The sequence below is a fragment of the Rutidosis leptorrhynchoides genome, chromosome 5 (genome assembly GCF_046630445.1).
Source record: "Rutidosis leptorrhynchoides isolate AG116_Rl617_1_P2 chromosome 5, CSIRO_AGI_Rlap_v1, whole genome shotgun sequence".
Taxonomy (NCBI): Eukaryota; Viridiplantae; Streptophyta; class Magnoliopsida; order Asterales; family Asteraceae; genus Rutidosis; species Rutidosis leptorrhynchoides.
The window spans coordinates 305,623,144-305,645,499 of record NC_092337.1 but is presented as its reverse complement, the minus strand read 5'-3'; the positions used below and the strand labels follow the sequence as shown (position 1 = coordinate 305,645,499).

The window sequence follows — 22,356 nt, the reverse complement described above, 5'->3', positions numbered from 1 at the left end:
ACGGTTCCCCTTTTTTACAATTTCACGACTATGTAAATATAAATATCACCCAATCACCAAATCCATATTCTTACATTTTTGTTAGAAATATAATCCTACGTTTTGTCTAGATCACAAATAGTGTTGAAGCATATTTTATATATCACCAATTTAACTTTCGCTAAACAATTCAATAAACTATGTGACGGGGATTAAGTATTAAATTTATATAATAATGGATCTTTTGATTGAACAAAATATCTAAAATGATCTAAATAACATCTTAACTAACTAAATTCAATCTACTTTTCATTGGATCTTATTTTAGATAGTTAACTATACCCCGATTATCTAAATTGAGACCTAGTCTAGTTTTGACTTTCGCCAACACTTAAATCGCAACGGTTTCCCTTTTTACAATTTCACGATTATATAAACTATAATATTACCCAAACCACCGAATCTTATTTCTAAATTGGTGTCAATAATTTATCCATAAGTTCGTCTAAATCACTTTTAGTGTTAAAGCATAATCTATATCAATAAAAATAACTTTCACTATTTTTATCTAATAAATTAAGTGATAGGGTTAAATATCTAATTATATAACAATGGTTCTTTCAACTAGGCACAATATTAAAGATAATCTAAGTTACATTTTAGTATTCTAAATGATAACAATCCATAATCGAGGGGTTCTACATCTAAGCAAACACGGGAGTAAACTAGCTAATCATGATAATGATGCGGGGGTAAAAATACAAACATAATATAGTAAACATGGCAATAATAACAATAATAATAATTCTAACAAAATGATAGTAATAAAAATGCTAAAACTAATAATAACAACAATAACAAGAATAATGAAAATAGCGATAATAAAAAAATAAATAGAACAACTTACAAACAAAGCTTCAATTTATTGATTGGAAATGGTAAGAAATGGAAATGAGAGCACCCGTGCACACGAATAATAACACCCGTACAATATTGAAATTATCCTATTTGAACTTGAAAATTAAAATGCTATGGAATACAAATAAAAAATGATAATGATACGGATGAAATTTGGAAATGGAATTTGATAAGTCTTGCTACTGTCCTACGACTACTATATTTTTTTCTCCCTTTGTGTGTAGTACTCCTTATATTAAATACACTTGTAGTAGTAGGTAGTAGGTGTATTACCAACTAGTTGAACTGTTTTTCTGCTCCTTTTTGCTGTATACCACTGAAAACTATAAAGGAGTAATATTAAATATAAAAGTAGGCCGACCCATGTGCTGTTGGAATCTGAATCTCGCCTAAACATTACGCGTTTCGCGTAAATTGGTACACGTTTTGCATAAGTTTCCTTCTTGAAAATTGTAGATTTTTGAGTTACGGACGTCTGGACACCTGATTCGCCTTTTGTCGAGTCAGTATGATTTAGTTATGATTTTTTTCGTGCAGACGCGCAGATTTTGTGATTTCGCTCATTTTAACTTGTAGTCTTGAAGCGCGATGTTGTAGTCTTTTGTTACTTATTAGAAATCTTCATTTTATCTTCATTTTGATCTTTATATCATTGAAAATCCATAATAGCATTTCATTCGACGCTTTGGACATTTTAACCAATTACAAACCGAAAACTACTCGAATACACATAAAATCATAACATTTGGGACTAATATTGCGACTAAGAATATGCATGAATTTAGCAATATTAAATTACCCCACACTTGAACGTTTCTTGTCCTCAAGCAATAATATCTTTTTAATAGACTCGGAATACTACATATTTTTCCATATTAATCATTCATCACACACACACGTCACACGAAATGAAAACACACGCTTTATGAAGTGAATTGAAAACACCACACGATATTTATTGGATCACACGCACACCATACGAAATGAAATTCTGGCAACAGAAACAAAGTTGAAATTCGTGATTAAAATCTCACTAAAAGTTATAAATTTGGATCCTTAGGGAAAATTGGACCATGTGAAAATGTTTTATGATTTTTTTTTAAAATGTCATGCTAGTTTTTACACTAGACACGTTTTCCGGTTTTAACCTCAAATTTCGGTTGAGGGTAACTGAAAACCGAAGTCTCAGTCGGCGATTAGCAAGCTATCCGCCCCCATGATTGTAGTATCATGGAACTCTTTACCGGGCGCCCCCTGACGCGATATTTCTATCGGTCTTTTACGAAAATTTGTACATTTCAATTCAAGGGTTAAAACTGCGAAGACTGACCTATCGCGTGGGACAGATCCTGAGCTTATGCACTGTAATCAATCTTGCACTGGATAGCGACTCATATTTACCCTACCAAGTTTATTTTCGGGTTGAAAGTTCAAGAATTTCTCTTCCCACGGTACTTTTATATCGTGAAATGATATTAGTATGAAATGATATAGTTTAGGAAGTATGCTATACCAAGTAAAACGACATTCGAAAGACTTTACTTCCTTTAAGGATGGACTTGATTCATCCTTTATTACTCGCATCAAATGGATACTCAGGTTTATACATTCCAAAGCAATGATATCTGCAATAAACTTCATATAAACACGTGATAAATGGTTCTAAACATATGGGTTTATAAATTTCGTTATACTTGGTTTTCTTTTTAGATACTTTAATCAAATAACTTATGTATATTGGTTTAACATTTTTCAAAATTTTCGAAAAAATGACCAAGTTATAAGTTCTCGAGAATTTATATATCCCCAACCCACACTTAAGATTTTGTAATGCCCTCATTACAAAAAATTAGATAAAAAAATATAAATTTGAGAGGACAAAAAGTGTAAAGTTTGTTAGAACTTTCTTGGTTAAAAATTGGAGATCGTAAAATGCTTATCGTATGAACATACCAATCCTTTTACTATAATATAAATTTGGTGTTTCTTTGTGTTGAATGCATCATCATTTTAAGTACCTGTCAAACAACCATATTAATCACACACAAGATGGGTTGTACATTTATAGTACAAAAATTTTACCCCACACTTAAAATTTTTGTATATATATAAACAAACAAAAATATAATAAACTAAAAACACAATTATTTTTTTTTCAACTTAATAACTAATTAAAATTTTAAAATATCATTTATAAAATTTATATTTCCTATAATGGAAATTTCTTCTATTATGCCTAATCTTTATCCGTTTATAAATTTTAAAATTCATTTTTTAAAAATTAATGTATTAAAAAATTAAATATTTTTTTAGATTTTTAAAAATCACACAAATTTAATAAGAATTAAATGCACTCTATATTATTTTTTTACTTTTATTTTATAAAGCACATAATGAATAAAAGGCACACAAAAAATAATTTTTTTTAACAAGTCGTTTTCTCGACTCGACCCCACACTTTATTGCCTAGCGGGGTCAAATTTTTCTATATTTATCGGACGGCATGTAAAATCAGTGGAGAAAGTTCCACGAATCAGAAGAGTGAGCCATTCATTTACATCTCTGATGGTATATAATATATCAGATAAATCCTTTTTCGGTTTCGTGAAAAAGGAATACCCAACCCGAGAGTCAACACATAACTCTTCTCTAAGTGTGGCTTGCAATAAAAATTTTATTCTCCTAGGTGGATTCTACCCAAATGGATCATCTTTCAAGGTATTCCAAGTGTTAACCTCTTGAGGATATACGAATTCAACATGAGAAGGTGACTCCTCAAGTGGTTTTAATATATTAAACTCCTCATCCTCAATGATCCCTGATGATTTCATCAACTCGACCTCCTCATTATCAAAATTATACCCGAGTGAATTATTATAAACTGAAAAGTTCTCGGGTGTATAAATAACCGGTTCTACCACTTTGACCTCGGAATTAAAATCCTCATCATTATTCTTTCCATTCACTACATATTCATTTTGACTTATCCTATTTATATATTTCATAGAGGTTTCATATTCTTTTAATTCAAGAGGTTCCTGTGAATCTATTTTTACAATTTCAATTTGCACCTTGTCCTCAACTGTTTGTTAATTTGGAACCTGTAAAATAGGGTTAGGATAACAATATGAAGACTCAAACGATGAATCATCTGATTGTCTTTCCGAAAGAATAGTAAACAAACGCTCCATTTCTCTTTCTAGATTTTGAATAGATGTTTGATTTTGTTGCAATTGTTGATTTAGTAATTCCCTTGTTTCGGCTTGACTTTCAATAAAACTCATCATAATATTTTGAAAATCATACGAGTAATTTTCTTCATTTTGAGTTTGTTGAAAATTTTGTGAGGAATCGTAATAAGATTGGTTTGGATAATAAAAATTTGGATTCGAGTTATTCTCTTGTTATTCATTCCATATATAGTTCATGGGTTCATAACTCTCCATTTGATCCATGGAAATATGATATTCACATTCCCAAGTCAAATGGTAACCTCCACAATTTTCACAAATATATGTAGTTTCAACCCTATTAAATATAGATGAATCGCACCAATTATCATCAAAACTTGTTTGAGAGTATTGATTAAATTGTTGGGCATTAAAAAGATTTTTCATGGTCATATTCTCAAAATCATTCATATTATAGTATGACTGGAACCTAGTTGAAATTTAAAAAGAACAAAGAGAAAAATAAAATAGAACTTTCGTGGGAAAATAAATCCCGACGAAAGGATCAAATAACTAAAAGTAATTAAATTCCTGAATGAACAATTTCTCAAAAGTTGATGTGATAAAACCGACCTTTAAATTTTACAACTAAACTAACTAATAAATATTATCACACTACGGGCAACTGGTCCCGATCGTGCAGCAATAGATACTAGCAAGTCAAGTTCGTTCCACAGGGAGAAGCGTATTCAAGAATTTAATGACAATTAATTATACTTTTAAGTGGGTTTTAATTGGTTTTTGGTTTTGAATATAATTAACTAAAATAAAAATTACAATAAATAAAAACAATAATAAAGTGTATTTACTTAGATTTCGTCCCCCTCGTTGATATGAATCATAGACAATTCATAATCAATTTATTATGGATTGTTGTTAAGTTCGATTACAATATTATATAGTATATAACTTCATGAAAACCTCACGATTTCATAAAGTCTCGATTTACTAAGATTTAACTTAACTTTCACTAATCTCTTCTTAACAAAGCAAACTATACCCGATCATTCGAATTGTGATTCAACCTAGTTTTAACTTTTGCTAAAACCTAAATCGTAACGGTTCCCTTTTTTTACAATTTCACGACTATGTAAATATAAATATCACCCAATCACCAAATTCATATTCTTATATTTTTGTTAGAAATATAATCCTACGTTTTGTCTAGATCACAAATAGTGTTGAAGCATATTTTATATATCACCAATTTAACTTTCGCTAAACAATTCAATAAACTATGTGACGGGGATTAAGTATTAAATTTATATAATAATGGATCTTTTAATTGAACACAATATCTAAAATGATCTAAATAACATCTTAACTAACTAAATTCAATCTAATTTTCATTGGATCTTATTTTAGATAGTTAACTATACCGCGATTATCTAAATTGAGACCTAGTCTAGTTTTGACTTTCGCCAAAACTTAAATCGTAACGGTTTCCCTTTTTACAATTTCACGATTATATAAACTATAATATTACCCAAACCACCGAATCTTATTTCTAAATTGGTGTCAATAATTTATCCATAAGTTCGTCTAAATCACTTTTAGTGTTAAAGCATAATCTATATAAATAAAAATAACTTTCGCTATTTTTATCTAATAAATTAAGTGATAGGGTTAAATATCTAATTATATAACAATGGTTCTTTCAACTAGGCACAATATTAAAGATAATATAAGTTACATTTTAGTATTCTAAATGATAACAATCCATAATCGAGGGGTTCTACATCTAAGCAAACACGGGAGTAAACTAGCTAATCATGATAATGATGCGGGAGTAAAAATACAAACATAATATAGTAAACATGGCAATAATAACAATAATAATAATAATTCTAACAAAATGATAGTAATAAAAATACTACAACTAATAATAATAACAATAACAAGAATAATGAAAATAGCGATAATGAAAAAATTAAACAGAACAACTTACAAACAAAGCTTCAATTTATTGATTGGAAATGGTAAGAAATGGAAATGAGAGCACCCGTGCACACGAATAATAACACCCGTACAATATTGAAATTATCCTATTTGAACTTGAAAATTAAAATGCTATGGAATGCAAATAAAAAAATGATAATGATACGGATGAAATTTGGAAATGGAATTTGACAAGTCTTGCTACTGTCCTACGACTACTATATTTTTTTCTCCCTTTGTGTGTAGTACTCCTTATATTAAATACACTTGTAGTAGTAGGTAGTAGGTGTATTACCAACTAGTTGAACTGTTTCTCTGCTCCTTTTTGCTGTATACCACTGAAAACTATAAAGGAGTAATATTAAATATAAAAGTAGGCCGACCCATGTGCTGTTGGAATCTGAATCTCGCCTAAACATTACGCGTTTCGCATAAATTGGTACATGTTTTGCGTAAGGTTCCTTCTTGAAAGTTGTAGATTTTTGAGTTACAGACGTCTGGACACCTGATTCACCTTTTTCGAGTCAGTATGATTTAGTTATGATTTTTTCGTGCAGACGCGCAGATTTCGTGATTTCGCTCATTTTAACTTGTAGTCTTGAAGCGCGATGTTGTAGTCTTTTGTTACTCATTAGAAATCTTCATTTTATCTTCATTTTGATCTTTATATCATTGAAAATCCATAATAGCATTTCATTCGACGCTTTGGACATTTTAACCAATTACAAACCGAAAACTACTCGAATACACATAAAATCATAACATTTGGGACTGATATTGCGACTAAGAATATGCATGAATTTAGCAATATCAGTTACTATACTTGTCTATCCTGTTTTCCAGCCAAAACAACCCAAGTTCACTTTCGTGTTACAATCACACAGCCTTTACAAAATAAATCCTAACTAGTGTAAATTTTAAAAGAATGCTTCGGATGTAAAAGATACTAAGTTTACAATGAACTCAAACTAAACTTACTTTAGGTTGTGATAGCTGCAGTTGCTACTGCACTATTACTTGTTTCTGCTTGAACCTTCCTGACCACCAACATCAATATTGTTGCAGGCCTAGTTACTGTGATAATATTCCTGTTTTAGACTTCAACTCAAATCAAAACTAAACCCAACCCACCTCCAATCAACACCCTGCAAACCACCATGAGCCACTGTAAATTACTACTACTTTTATAAATCAACAAGTCCCCTTTTTTGCTACCATTAAATGATTCAAGTTGCTGAACCACTCATCAAGAAACAATCATAAGACCATAAGTGCTTTTATGTTTTTGTTGTAAATCAAAGCATTACAACAGATTTATACAATAAATCCTCACACCAATTACCATTATTTTCAAACAAATCAAAACCATTGTTACAGTTGATTATCTACTTGCTTACTAACCTGCAACTAATAATGGAGGATGATAGCCGATAATGATGAACAAATTGATAAACCTGTTGTTCCTGATCGATTTCACTAATTCATGTTTCCTGTTTGAACACACCCAATCCAAAAAACATAAATTACTGTACGAATTCAATTCAACTATAAGAGCAAAATATAAACGAATGAAGAAATTAAAAGCATTGATGAACCAATTACCCACTTAATCAATTGTTGAATCGATTACATAAACAATTGATGAAGGATGATGATTAACTATGAGAATAAAGACTGATGACGATGATTGAACGATGATAGTGATGAATCGGTGACCTAATTATACCTCAATGATTCTTGATTAGACGAGTGATCGATTAAAATTTCCATAGCTTCCATCAACCGTGACTTATTCTGCGGTTGATTTATGCTTTTCTCGATCTGTTTGAATGCAGACAACAGAAATACAGATCCCATTTATATTAGGTAACATAATTATAATAATAGTAATAATTAATAATATTGTTATTATTATTATTATTTATTATTATTATTATTATTATTATTATTATTATTATTATTATTATTATTATTATTATTATTATTATTATTATTATTATTATTATTATTATTATTATTATTATAAGTATTACTAATTACTAATGTTAGTATTATTATTTTTATAATTCTAGTATTAATATCATTATTATGATTACGATTATTATTATGAACATAATAAAATTTAATATCATATTCATTAATATTACTACTAGTATCATTATAAATATTAGAATTATTATTATGAACATAAGTATTATCATTATTATTATTACTAGTATCAAAATAGTTAAAATTATTATTATTATTAAGTATTTAGTATTATTATTCAAAATAATTATTACCATCATTACTAAATTTTTCATTTTATTAAAAACTACTATAATTATCGTTATTATAAGATTTATTATTAAAACTATCATTAACAGTAAAGATTAATATTTTTATAGTTATTATTATACCATTATATTTTTCACTAAAATTATTAACATTATTATTTTTTATTAGTAATATTAAGTATCATCAATATTATCATTTTTACCATTACAAATACTATTTTAGTATTATTACAAATATTAGTTTCAACAAACAAATGATATATATATATATATATATATATATATATATATATATATATATATATATATATATATATATATATATATATATATATATATATATATATATATATATATAAATATATTTAACATACATAACTTAACTATATTAATATTTTTTTTCATACAAAATAAATACATTTAATAAAATAATGAAAAATATATAAGTTAATAATATAAAAATTTTATCACAAATAACAACATATATATTTATTCGATTACAAATATGTGTGTTAATATATATATATATGAATGGTATAGGTTCGTGAATCCGAGGCCAACCCTGCATTGTTCAGTTGTTCAATATAGTCATATGTATTTTTACTACAAAATACATTAGGTGAGTTTCATTTACTCCCTTTTTAAATGCTTTTGCAATATATATTTTTGGGACTGAGAATACATGCGCTGCTTTTATAAATGTTTTACGAAATAGACACAAGTGATCAAAAACTACATTATATGGTTGGATTATTAAACCGAATATCGCCCTTCAAGTCTGGTAACCTAAGAATTTAGGGAAATGGCCCCTGATTGGCGCGAATCCTAAAGATAGATCTATGGACCTTGACAAGTCCCATTCGGGGTACGATTGCTTTAGTACTTCGAGATTATTATACAGACGAGAGGTTCTGTTTCAGGGATATTCTATGCATTAAGTTAACGTCGGTTACCAGGTGTTCAATCCATATGAATGATTTTTGTATCTATGCATGGGACGTATGTTTATGAGAAATGGAAAATATGAAATCTTGTGGTCTATTAAAATAATGGAAATGATTGTTATGATAAAGTAATGAACTCACCAACCTTTTGGTTGACACTTTAAAGCATGTTTCTCAGGTATGAAAGAAATCTTCCGCTGTGCATTTGCTTATGTAGAGATATCACTTGGAGTCATTCATGACATTTTTCAAAAGACGTTGCATTCGAGTCATCGAGTTCATCAAGATCATTATTAGGTCAATTATAGTTGGATGTATTATGAAATGGTATGCATGTCGTCAACTTTCAATGAAATGAAAGTTTGTCTTTTAAAAACGAATGCAATGTTTGTAAAATGTATCATTTAGAGGTCAAGTACCTCGCGATGTAACCAACTATTGTGAATCGTTTATAATCGAGATGGACTTTGTCCGGATGGATTAGGACGGGTCATTTCACAAAGTTCCGGATTGTTCGGTGGTTGTCGTGGTTGTACCGGGTTACTTCTCGTTCTCTACACACATGAAACAAGTAAAGAAAACAAAACACCAAACTCAAAAGTTAGTGTTAGTTAAAATAAAAATCACCAAATACCCATCACAACCCAACCATGTTGCATGTTAATCCACCTTAATAACAATCACCAAGTCAAACAAGTAACACATGCAAAACATGCCAAGACCTCAAATCTAACGCATATCGCATTATCTTTTTAAACATAGCAACATATCAACGACACTCAGATAACAACACAACCAAAACATGACAAACATGACTACACATAACTCTTTAATTTCCACAGATCTAGTAAAGTTCATCATGTTTGCTAAGTTTTACCAATTTAAGTTACTACAAACAACATACTCATCACATCTTAAAAACACATGTTATATAACTTCTAGCATGGCATCCTACATTATTTAACCAAAAATGGCACAAGTCATTCAAAACGACATGACCTGCCCATATGAACACAACCCCAAACTAACTCAGAAACACATCAAATTTTTTAGAACAAGAACAATTCAATCAATTAACTCTTCTATCACATACAAATTTGTATTTCCAAACACACCAACCCTAGATTCAAGTGAAACTTCTAAAAACATAAAATTAATCATGAATTCAAAGCATATAATCATAATCTAACAAAACCCATTGCTAATTAGAACACAAAACCCCAATTAAACCAACCCCACACTAATTCATCATGTAAATCAAAGAATAAGCAAGTAATTACACATAATTATATGAGATTAGCAAGGTAGAAAACAAATTCAGACCTTAGTAGTAGGCATGCTTGCACAATTTAGAAGTATTTGAACAAGAAATTGAAGTTATGGAAATTAGGGTTTTTAGATCTAGGACTTTGTAGGTGTAAGTAAGATAGATAGAATAGATAGAATGAGAGGATGGGGTGTAACAAGGACTAAAAACCCGTCGCTATATGTGTGGTTGGGAAAAGTGGACCTCTTTTGTTTATTAAATTTTCGGCCAGATAGATCTGCAGATATTGAGCGGCGCTCGACTTGGGGGGCACGCGGTGCTCCAAATGCTGACAAAAAGGAGCGGTGCTCAGAAACCATGCGCGGTGCTCAATTTAACTAAAAATTCATGCCGAGCATTTTTAAACATCTGGAACATTAGATATGGCACTACTGAGTGGCGCTCAATGGTATGGAGCGGCGTTCCAAATGCTCCTGACCAAATATTCAAACTTTTAAGTGCTTTTAACATCCTCAAACGGGTAGAACTCAAATCTTTCATCCTAAGAACCAACAAACAACCAAACAAACAACCAAGCAAGATCACATTGCACAAATCACCTAACAAGCTCAAAAATATACAAACTCTACAACAATGTGAAGTTTATTACCGAGTCATTCACGGGACTCAACATTCATTCATTTTCAAGCTCGAAATTGAGGTTAATCTCATCTTCTATTTCAGTTTTTAGAAAACTATCAATGTAAGGTCTGACCCGGTGGCCATTTACCTTAAACTCTTCACCTTTCGAATTCACTAACTCAATTGTACCATACGGGTACACCTTCTTCACAACGAATGGCCCGTTCCATCGGGACTTTAACTTTCTGAGCGACAACTTGTAACGAGCATTATAGAGAATGACTCGATCACCCTCCTTGAATTCTTTTGGGTTTTTGATACGGTTATCATGCCAATGTTTGGTTTTCTCCTTGTAAATAACCGAGTTTTCATATGCGTCAAGGCGTAACTCATCCAACTCGTTTAATTGATCCAAACGAAAGCGACCCGCCTCATGGTAATCCATATTGCACACCTTTAAAGCCCAATGAGTTTAATGCTCGATCTCCAAAGGAAGATGGCATGCTTTACCATATACCAAATGATAAGGAGTTGTTCCTATCGGTGTCTTGTAGGCCGTACGAAATGCCCACAATGCATCTTCAAGCTTTGTAGACCACTCTTTGGGATTCGTACCAACGTTCTTTTCTAAGATTCGTTTCAACGAACAGTTGGTATTCTGAACTTGCCCACTTATTTACGGGTGGTAAGATGTTGATACTTTGTGGGTCACCCCGTATCGTTTCAACACTTTCTCCATTTGAGTATTACAAAAGTGGGTGCCTCTATCACTAATGAGGGCTTTCGGGGTGCCAAATCGGGCAAAGATGCTCTTCAAGAAGATAATTAGAACCCGCGCATCATTAGTTGGGAGAGCTTTGGCCTCTGCCCATTTAGAAACATAATCTATTGCTACGAGAATGTAAAGATTCGAATGACATTTAGGATACGTGCCCATAAAATTAATCCCCCAAACGTCAAACACCTTACATACTTGAATGCTATGTTGAGGCATCTCATCTCTTTTGGTGATTTTTCTAGCCCGTTGGCACGCATAACAAGATTTGCAAATTCGGTGGGCATCTTTGAAAATACTAGGCCAATAAAAACCGGCCTCATAAACCTTCCTCCCCGTGATTTGGGGACCAAAGTGCCCACCCGTAGGACCAAGATGGCATGCAAGCAAGATTTTTGTGCATTCCTTTCCGGAAACACACCTACGAATTGTACCATCTAAACATCGCCGAAATAGGTACCGGTCCTCCCAAACATAGTGTTTGATGTCACTAAAGAATTTCCTTCTCTTTTGATGTGACCACCCTTTTTCGAGAAACCCGCCCGCAAGATAATTCGCGATATCAACATACCAAGGCTCGTCACTCGTCTCTACTTTCATGAGATATTCATCCGTAAAATGGTCTTGAATACTAAACTCATGAAGTATCTCAAGATTTGGATTCTCGAGTCGAGAGAGATGATCGGCCGCCAAATTTTCGGAACCTTTTTTATCCCGGATCTCGATATCGAATTCTTGCAAAAGCAAGGCCCAACGAATCAATCGAGGTTTCGCATCTGGTTTATAGAAAAGGTACTTGAGTGCGGAATGGTCCGTAAAAACAACAGCCTTAGATAAAACTAGATAGGACCTGAATTTGTCAAACGAAAACACAATGGCAAGAAGCTCCTTCTCAGTAGTCGTGTAATTCAACTAAGCTCCTTGCAAACTTTTACTCGCGAAATAGATGGGTCGGAAATGTTTCTCAACCCGTTGGCCTAAAACAGCGCCAATCGCAAAATCAGAAGCATCGCACATTAGCTCAAAAGGTAGGGACCAATTTGGAGCTATAATTATTGGTGCATTAACAAGTTTTTATTTCAAAAACTTGAATGCTTTGGTACACTCGGCTGAAAAAAGAAAAGGTGCATCTTTCTCTAGAAGTTTATTCATCGAGTTTGCAATTTTGGAAAAAATCCTTAATAAATCGCCGGTAGAAATTGGTGTGCCCGAGAAAAATCCTAACACCTTTGACATCGGTAGGAGGTCAAAGGTTGGCGATAACATCAACCTTAGCGGGGTCAACCTCTATACCTGCACTTGAGATTTTATGCCCGAGAACAATGCGTTCACGAACCATAAAGTGGCATTTCTCCCAGTTGAGCACGAGATTGGACTTTTCACACCTCACAAGCATCTTTTCCAAGTTGTGGAGACATGACTCAAAAGTGTCACCAAAGACTGAGAAGTCATCCATGAACACTTCCATGCAATCCTCAACCATATCATGGAAAATTGCCATCATGCACTTTCGAAATGTCGCTGGAGCGTTGCAAAGTCCGAAGGGCATGCGACGGTATGAAAAAGTACCATAGAGACACGTAAAGGTTGTCTTTTCTTGGTCCTCGGGCGCGATAGGGATTTAAAAATATCCCGAGAAACCATCAAGGAAACAATAAAAGCTATTTCCAGACAACCGTTCCAACATCTGGTCGTTAAAGGGTAGTGGAAAATGGTCTTTCTGTGTAGAGTCATTTAACTTTCGGTAGTCAATATAGACACGCCACCTCGTGACAGTCCTCGTGGAGATAAGTTCGTTTCTTTCATTAGTGGTGATGGTCATGCCACCCTTATTAGGTACGCAATGAACGGGGCTTATCCAAGGACTGTCAGAGATCAGGTAGATAAGACCTGCATCAAGTAATTTAATGATCTCCTTTTTGAATACCTTTTGTATATGGGGTTTAGCCTTCTTTGGCGTTGCACCACAGGTTTGGAATTATCTTCCATTAAGATTTTGTGGTTGCAATATGAAGGACTAATACCCTTTATGTCTTGAATTTTCCAGGCAATCACAGGTTTGTGGGCCTGGAGCATGGTAACGAGTTGAGATTTCTTACTTACTGAAAAATCTTTAGCAATAATGACGGGAAGCTTAGATTCTTCCTAAAGGTAAGCATACTCAAGATGATCAGGGAGTGGCTTTCGCTCCAATTCAGGAGGATCTTCGATAGAGGATTTGCTACGGTATTCATTATCTTCTTCCAACTCTTTAAACTCATCATTAGTTGGCTCATAAACGTTAGCCATCAAAACTTGAAACATATGAATCTCCTCCAGCATATCTTCCTCACCACTAGCAATATCACATTCACCTGTTTCTTCCAATTTTGGGAATTCCTGCAACAACTCAACACGCGTGTCTATGGTTTGCAAAAAATAACATTGGTCATCGGTCGAATCGGGTTATTTAAGGGTATGGTCAATAGAAAATGTTGCACTTGCCCCATCTATCCTAAGGGTCAAACATTGGCTATACACATATATAATACACCTAGCCATGTTCAAAAATGGTCTTCCCAAAATAAGAGGCACCCGTGTGTCCTCTTCCATATCCAAAACCATAAAGTCAGCGAGAAAAATAAGGTTACCCTCCCGGACTAACATATTTTCAACAATACCCCTTGGGAACTTAACATTATGGTCAGCTAACTGGATAGCCATTCTAGTTGTTTTAAGTAGTCCTGGGTCTAGCTTAAGGTAAACACTATAAGGCATCAAATTGATGCTAGCCCCCAAGTCCGCCAAAGCCCTCATACAGACTAACTGGCCAAGTAAACAAGGTATCGTGAAACAACCCGGATCATCGAGCTTCTCGGGAAGCTCGTTCAAAACCACTGCTGAGCAAGTTGCATTCATCACCACCGACTTGATTTGCTCCATCTTCTTCCGGTTGGTTAACATATCTTTCAAAAATCGCGCATATCTCGGCATACCCGCAATAACATCAATAAACGGCATATTGATATTCACTGACTTAATCATATCCATGAACCAATTTCTCCCAGCCTCCAACTTTTCAAGTCTTTGCTTCATAGGGTACGGTAATGGTGGTTGATATTCCTTGATGGCTGGCTTTGCTTTAACACTCTTTTCTGCATCACCTGGTTGACTTTTCTCTACCTCTTCAACCACTTTTTCCGACTTCATACCCACAACTGGCTCACTAAATTTCTCCAACGGAACCCGATAATCATCAACAACAGGCATATTCGGTGCCTCATATGCCTTACCACTCCGAGTAGTAATAGCATTCAAATGCTCATTTCTAGGATTCACTTTTGTATTACTCGGGAGTTCACCTGGTTTCCTTTCACTAATCAAATCAGACAAATTACCAATCCGCTTCTCTAAATTTTGAATCGAAGCCTGCTGATTTGTAAACAACTGCTTGTTCTTATCATTCATTTCCTTCACATTATTAACTAGCTGGGTTTGTGAAATTACCAACTTCTCAATCATAGACTCTAAATTCGACTTTTTCTCTTCATCCTGAGTTTTTCGGAAAAACCCAGGAGCTTGTTGCTGAAAACCCCCACTCAGCTGATTCTGATAATTATTATTACTACTACTCCCTTGTCGACCTTGAGGATTGTAGGGACAATTGAAGTTGTGGTTGAACTATGCACGCACTTGAAATTGATTATTATTCGCTGACTGACGTATGATATCTCTTCTTTTTGACCTATCGTCAAACCCGCATCACAATCTATTGCTATATGTTATCCCCCACAATATTCACAACCAACCTTCATACCATGAATATCCTTATCCATCTTCTCTAAATGCCTACCAAATTTATCTAACTTAGCATTTATAGACACATAATCATCATACGCACCTGTGGTTTCGATACTCTTAACTGAAGCTGAACGGGATGACTCATGATCTTGATGCCATTCGTCAGTGTAGGCAGCTTGCTTTTCAATAATTTCTAATGCCTCTTCTTCTGTCTTATCCATTACAGTACCTCCTGCTGCTTGATCAATACTCTGGTGAGTTGGTACGTCACAACCCTTATAGAAAATCTGGACCTTTTATAAATCATTCAACCCGTGTTGCGGACACGAGCATAACATATTAGAATAATGGTCCCAAGCATCAAATAATGTCTCACTGCTCTTTTGTCTGAACTGTGAAATTTTAGCTTGAAGTCTAGCAGCTCGAGAAGCAGGGAAAAACTTTGATAAAAATTATCTACCAACTGATCCCAAGAGGTAATCATACCCTCGGGTTGCTTATCTAACCACTTCTTAGCTTCTCCCTTACTAGGGAAAAAGCCTTATCTTGATTGAAGTATCATTAACCTGATTCAGCTTGAATAAGTTGCAAATATCATTGAAAATACGAAGATGCTCGTTACCATCCTCATGATCCTTGCCATGAAATTGGCAATCATTGGCAATCATTCCCATAATCGGACCTATGATCTGAAATGGCTGAGTAATGGCCGGTTGAGTAATGGCATTGCCTTGACCAGCTCGGGTGGCCTTCAACTTTTCTGCCATAGTCTGTGGACGAGGTTGTTCGTCACCCATCTTTTCAGTCTCGAAAATATCTAATGAAATGTAAGTGTCTTCCTTTTCATTGATTTCAGGTAGTGTATTGGGCACCACAGTCTCAGAACTACTACCCAATGGTATTATATTATCACTCGAAGAAGCTGATGAATCCACTGTAGACTGTTGCTCCTGACTTAACGCTCTAAATAACTCTCTTTTGGGTTCGTCAAATGGTCGAAGAATCGGAGAATCTGAAGAACGCGTATGTGGGATGCACTACCTGTTATCTGCAAAACACAAATGATAAAACGATTAAATGCACCGACTCAAGAAATATCTAAAATCTAAGAAAATAAAATCCTAATTAATCACAAATAGATAGCAATCTCAAATTGACACAACTTTCCCCGACAGCGGCACCAAAAACTTGATGTGTATAATCACGTATATAATTTATCAGTGGAAAATACCGGTTTGATTGATTATACACACTAACGGGCAGTGTACCCGATCGTGTACTAGTATGATTTGGTAAAGTCCAAAGTTCGTTCCAAGGAAATTTTTCATATCAACTTAAGATTGTAACTATAAGTAATTAAACTACTCTATCTAGAAATCTAATGAAATTACTGGTTTTTGTAGTTTTGGCTATTTAACGATTCGCCGAATCAAGAAATGGTTTATAAAAGTAAAAACAGTATATTTGTTCTTTTTAGTTTATGCACTAGCACTTAACAAATATTAAAGATAGTTTTGTATTCAATTCAAATAAGAATGTTCATCTAGAACTTTTACCCTCGGTAATGGATTTTCGTGTTATTAAGATCGTTTATCTCATCTATGCATGCAAATTAACCAAACGGGTCATCAAGAGTTCTCTTAATGACCACCCAAACTCTAATTACACAGTGTAGGGTTCCCTTACACTTAAGACCTTATTGTTTATGTTCAACTAATTAACTAACTTAGTAATTCGATTAACAATTGTGCTTACATTTGCTTACACAATTCATTCCTATCCAATTTACTAGTCTTTAGTCAACTTACCCCCTTGGTCCGGTTTAGCAAACAACTACTTAAGACACACTAGTTATAAATTAAAGTGTTAAATTAACCTAGGGTTCCCTTGATCAAACAAACACAATAATCAATTGAGAGCAAACATGTAAACATGAACAAGAATGGATCTTTTAATCAAAACCAAATTAACAAGCATAAAATCCTTGATAATTCAAATAAACATCTAAAACCTCGGTTATTAGTCTAGACAAACATTAAATAATTAGCCCACAATCATGGCTAAAACCAAAATCACAATCAAAATAAAAGATGAATTCATTGTTTGAAACAAAGAGATAAACCTAATAGATGAATGAATCTTGAGTGATGAACGAATCGAAGCACGTTCCCGTAATGATTGAAGCATTAGAATGATCTTGGGATTCCCCAAAAATCACCTTTTTCGTCTTAGAGCTGCTGCAAATCATCTGGGAATGATATATCATACTTAGGGTAAAAATTCGTGCTTTAAATACCCCGATTCTGAACCCGGCTGCACCTGGAGTGGCGACCCACTTCTTGAGCAGTGCTCAGGGCCCCCAATTTCAGATCTGTGGAACTTTGAAAACTCTCAACATGATTTTTGTGCCTAATGGAGCGGCGCTCCAGGCCTTTGAGCGGCGCTCAAGGCCCCCTTTTGCTGAATCTGAAGCTAAAAACTCACTAACTCAAACCAAACTCGAATCAAACCAACTTCTTTCACTCGTTTGCATAGAAAATCACTAAAACCATCAAATAACTTCAAATTTCATCTTCTTGGTTTTAGAACTCGAACTTTCATAACACTATCAAAATAAATGCCAAATCGCATCCGAAAGGAATAAAATGTGATCGATATCGCTAAGGAAAACGTGTATAAAATATGCGATATCACCTTCACATTTTCTTTTTCAGTGATCTCAGCACCAGAAGGTATATCTTTTAAGTAGATCAACGTGCTAAGATTAAAACGCCAATCAACATGCACCTCTTCCAAATAAGACGTTTTAAGATCTAAATACTCATTATACTATTCATTACCATCTATTCTATTTGATGAACCAGCTTCCTCATTGATAGTTGAAATGTTAGTATTCTCCCATGTTGATTTAAAACCCCATGTAGCTCTCTTCTTCCCCTCATGACTATTCTCGGGATCGGGATCATCATGTTCATTTCGTTGAGGACTCAACATCGGGCTACCTGATGTAAGAGGATAGTGCTCTCGAGCCTTTTGAATTACAGGTAGAGCAGCAACTCGAATATAATCAAGATTCTGTGTTAAACTTCGGATCAATGCACGAGTAAGATAAACCTCTTCGATTTCTTTGAAAGAGATGAGGTATTATGTTGATGATGAAGCACGCGGAGATGATATATGGATAGTTTCTTGTGTTTATACATGAATATTTGTTGGTGTGGGAAGTGATGTAGTTGTTGTAATAGTTGGTGGTTTTTCATAAAGTGAGATGATAATCGGTGTTGTATTAGCAACAAAAATTTGATCCTCGGGGAATATAGGTTCTTTAGAAAACATTTGTGGTTTGCAAAAAGACATGCTAGTTGTTACACTAGACAAGCTTAAAATAGGTATGCTAGTTGTTACACTAGACAAGTACCAAAACTTTTTCCAGAATTGACCTCACCAAAATCGGGTTCTCCGGGAGAAACCTCAGCGGATGATGAGGATGACTGATAACCGAAGTTTCAGCTAGCATTTGCAATCTATCCGCCGCCATGATTAAAGTATCATGGAACTTCCACCGGGCGCCACAGACGCGATATTTCTCTCGGTCTCAGAAATTGCCGGTTTCTTCGTTATATCAAGCCTTCCCACTATATCTAACACCATAATGTTATCGATAGAAATCAATGAAGGATAGGAAGATACTTCATCGCATTCAGAATTCATTGATGTATAATGAGGTGATACATCTCTTTCTGTTAAATCAATCAAAGGAGATTGAGGTTCATCGGTCTTAAATGCTGATTGATCTTTAAGGAGATCATCCTGCTAGGGATCTGATAAATCACTTTTTTTTGTCACGGTGCCCCTCAATAGACACTAAAGATCTCTCTTATTAAGATAAGTCTGATCTCGAAGCCCTATTTGACATTGAAGCATAGGAGGATCTCTGACCGATACGCAAAGTTCTTGTTCATGGTTTTTTGGATCCTCTTCGGTCATTCGAGGCATCATCTCTTGATTTAAGTTAGGTCAAAGCGTCCTTCTGGAAGACTTTACTACTGGATAAATTTCTCCAATACGAACACCCTGTCCAGATTTAGCAATCTTCATGCGACTAAAAGATTTCTTCCTTTTTGTTTTTGATTGTTCAACAGATTTTCCTTTAGGTGTTGCATTTGTTCCTCAACTGATACAGATATTGGTTAAGGTGACCTACTTGGTTCTAGGTCAGAATCTGGATCGGATATATATTAGGCTAGGTTTAATGATTAGGCGTCAATGTCCTAGAACTAGTTATCATCGCATCGTTGAATCATTTCCTCTAATTTATATCTTTTTAACGGTTGTTCAAGGGATGATCCTGGTGTAGAGTCAACAAGCGTTTCAACTCTAGGGCCGGGTTGTGGAACTTGTGTTGGAATAGGCTTACTAATTCTAACTTGTTGTCCTGGAACTAATCGGATTTTTCATTTAATTAAACTCCTACGTTGTGAATGACCGGGTTGGGATGGTCATGGTTGTTGTTGTTGTGGTTACCTAAATTATTTTTTGGTTGGCCCCGGGTTTGGTTCAACTGGTAGTTGCTGTAGCTGGGGCGGAAGAGAAAGTCCTACTTCGATGAAGTATTTCCTAATCTGTTTGTTAGTGTCAGATACTAGCTATACCATCCATCCAGGAATCCTTTCCGTAGCATGAGTGTTTGCTAACTTTGCAGTTTTTATCAGAAATTCACTAAACTCCACGATTTGTAATCTAGCTGTATCTGGAACATGTATGTTGTTTTTCCTGCAAAAGGTTAGTACATCATGTATCATTAAGAAAAAGAACCGCTCACATGGTATGTACATGTCATTCTTAGTCTTCTCCACTTTTTATTGAACACGATCCTAAAGAAGCGCATAGTACTCAACATGTTGGCACCTCACAAAGGAGTAGAATAGCCTCGACATAGGAATAGTAATCCCATATGATCTTTATGGTGTCATCAACAAGTATCTGTTGAAGATGGTGCAGATCACATTCCATCTCAAGTGAAATTGATTTTTTATTGAAGTCCCTTAAAGCATTCTCCTTATGTTTTAACCAAGATTTTGATTTGAAAATAACATTGTCTTATTGTTGAAAAGGGCTTGAGGATTTTCAACCCAAGGAACTCTCAGAACCCTTCTGAAATCATCTTTAGTAATCCTCCATCTCCCAAAAATACTTTCCAAATTGAAGGTAAAACAGGCAGGTCTCTCTTTAGTAATTTAGCAGAAACGGGAGTCTCTTCCACAAATCGTATTGTTTCATATAGACACTGCATCTATTGTTTCATATAGAGACTGCATCTATCTAAAAGGGATTGGAACTGTTGAATTGAAAGCTCCCCATAGTTCATGCCTTTGTAATATTGAAAGCCATTAATCACAAGGAATGGAGGTTTCAGATGTAATGAATTGATTGTGCGCCATTTGCTATTCGATAAGAATAGGAAGACAACACGAAATTTTATGTTAGAAATAATTTTATATGTTTTTGACATTTACATTTACATGTCTCTTATTCTTTTCATCATCTAAGACCAAATCTAACATGTTTTTAACTTTTGAAATTTTACACCTTTTTAAGATTTTCTAAGTATAAAAACATTTATTCATTTGAAAAGATATGTACAAACACATTTTAGAACACAAATCCGAATGGTGAACTACTAAAGCATTTCAGACAACACATAATTCTGTACAACGGATCCTTAAGATACCAAATGTTACCAAATCTTAGAATTGAAAAAAAAAATTGGACAGCTAAACATTAAAAGTTCAATTTTGTATTCGGAGGTTTTAGATGTAATGCCTCATATACATAATTCGGTTTAATCTGAAAAACAAAATAGGAGTGAGCATGTAAGACCCCCCCTGTTTAAAGAAGATTAAAAGGCTGTCACAACATTCGCACTCAAAGGTTCCGGATTATCAGATGTTGAAGATTCATTTGATGATGAGCCAGGTATACTAGTTGGAACAACAACATAATCGTCCATACGTCTTGGATGGATGATAACTTGATTTAACCTACGAACACCTCCTGCTTCAGTAGGTGTTTAATGTACTATTACAATATGTTGCAGATCATGAAACGGATTAATCCCTTCTTCAGTTAGGCGAGACATTTCTACGTCCACGTCATATTCACTTTCGTCATCAGACCGTACGTCCCTATTGTCACTGGTTCCCTCATCTCCTAGAAAACCTTACTGCCTGGGAATTGCAACGATATTTTCAGAAGAATTTTATGAATCAAAAAACATCTGAGCTATCACATCCTCTTCACAGGTGGAAGATTAAATGAATCAAACAGTGTATCATAATCAAATTACCATTAGAATCATTTGCTAACAGGAGTAGGAGCATTACGCTAAACATCAGCTTCAAAGTGTTCTTCAACACAATTAGATTCATAATTATATACTCTCTTGTTATGATTCCAATAGCCCAAAAATACACTAGGAACAGCCTTTGGATTAAACTTTTCTCCAGTATCCCGTATCATAATCGTACATGCTGCACCAAAGGGTTCTAAAAGTTTAAGATTAGGCTTCATCTTATGAAACAGTTCATAACAAGTCTTCCTATGTCATTTAATCACAGCACACAACTCA

The 22,356-nt window shown here is 34.1% G+C and overlaps 2 protein-coding genes across 2 annotated transcripts; both read right to left on the bottom strand.

Annotated features, from left to right (window-relative positions):
• Positions 1-11,225: 11,225 nt before the first annotated feature.
• LOC139849469 (uncharacterized) lies at positions 11,226-11,618 on the bottom strand. Its single transcript, XM_071839127.1, has one exon. The coding sequence runs from the start codon at positions 11,616-11,618 to the stop codon at positions 11,226-11,228; it is 393 nt and encodes a 130-aa protein (XP_071695228.1).
• Positions 11,619-14,093: 2,475 nt separating this feature from the next.
• Positions 14,094-16,525, bottom strand: LOC139849468 (uncharacterized). Its single transcript, XM_071839126.1, has 5 exons — positions 16,295-16,525; positions 16,105-16,168; positions 15,737-15,855; positions 14,433-15,608; positions 14,094-14,327 (listed from the first exon to the last, which is right to left on the bottom strand). The coding sequence occupies exons 1-5, from the start codon at positions 16,523-16,525 to the stop codon at positions 14,094-14,096; spliced, it is 1,824 nt and encodes a 607-aa protein (XP_071695227.1).
• Positions 16,526-22,356: the final 5,831 nt, after the last annotated feature.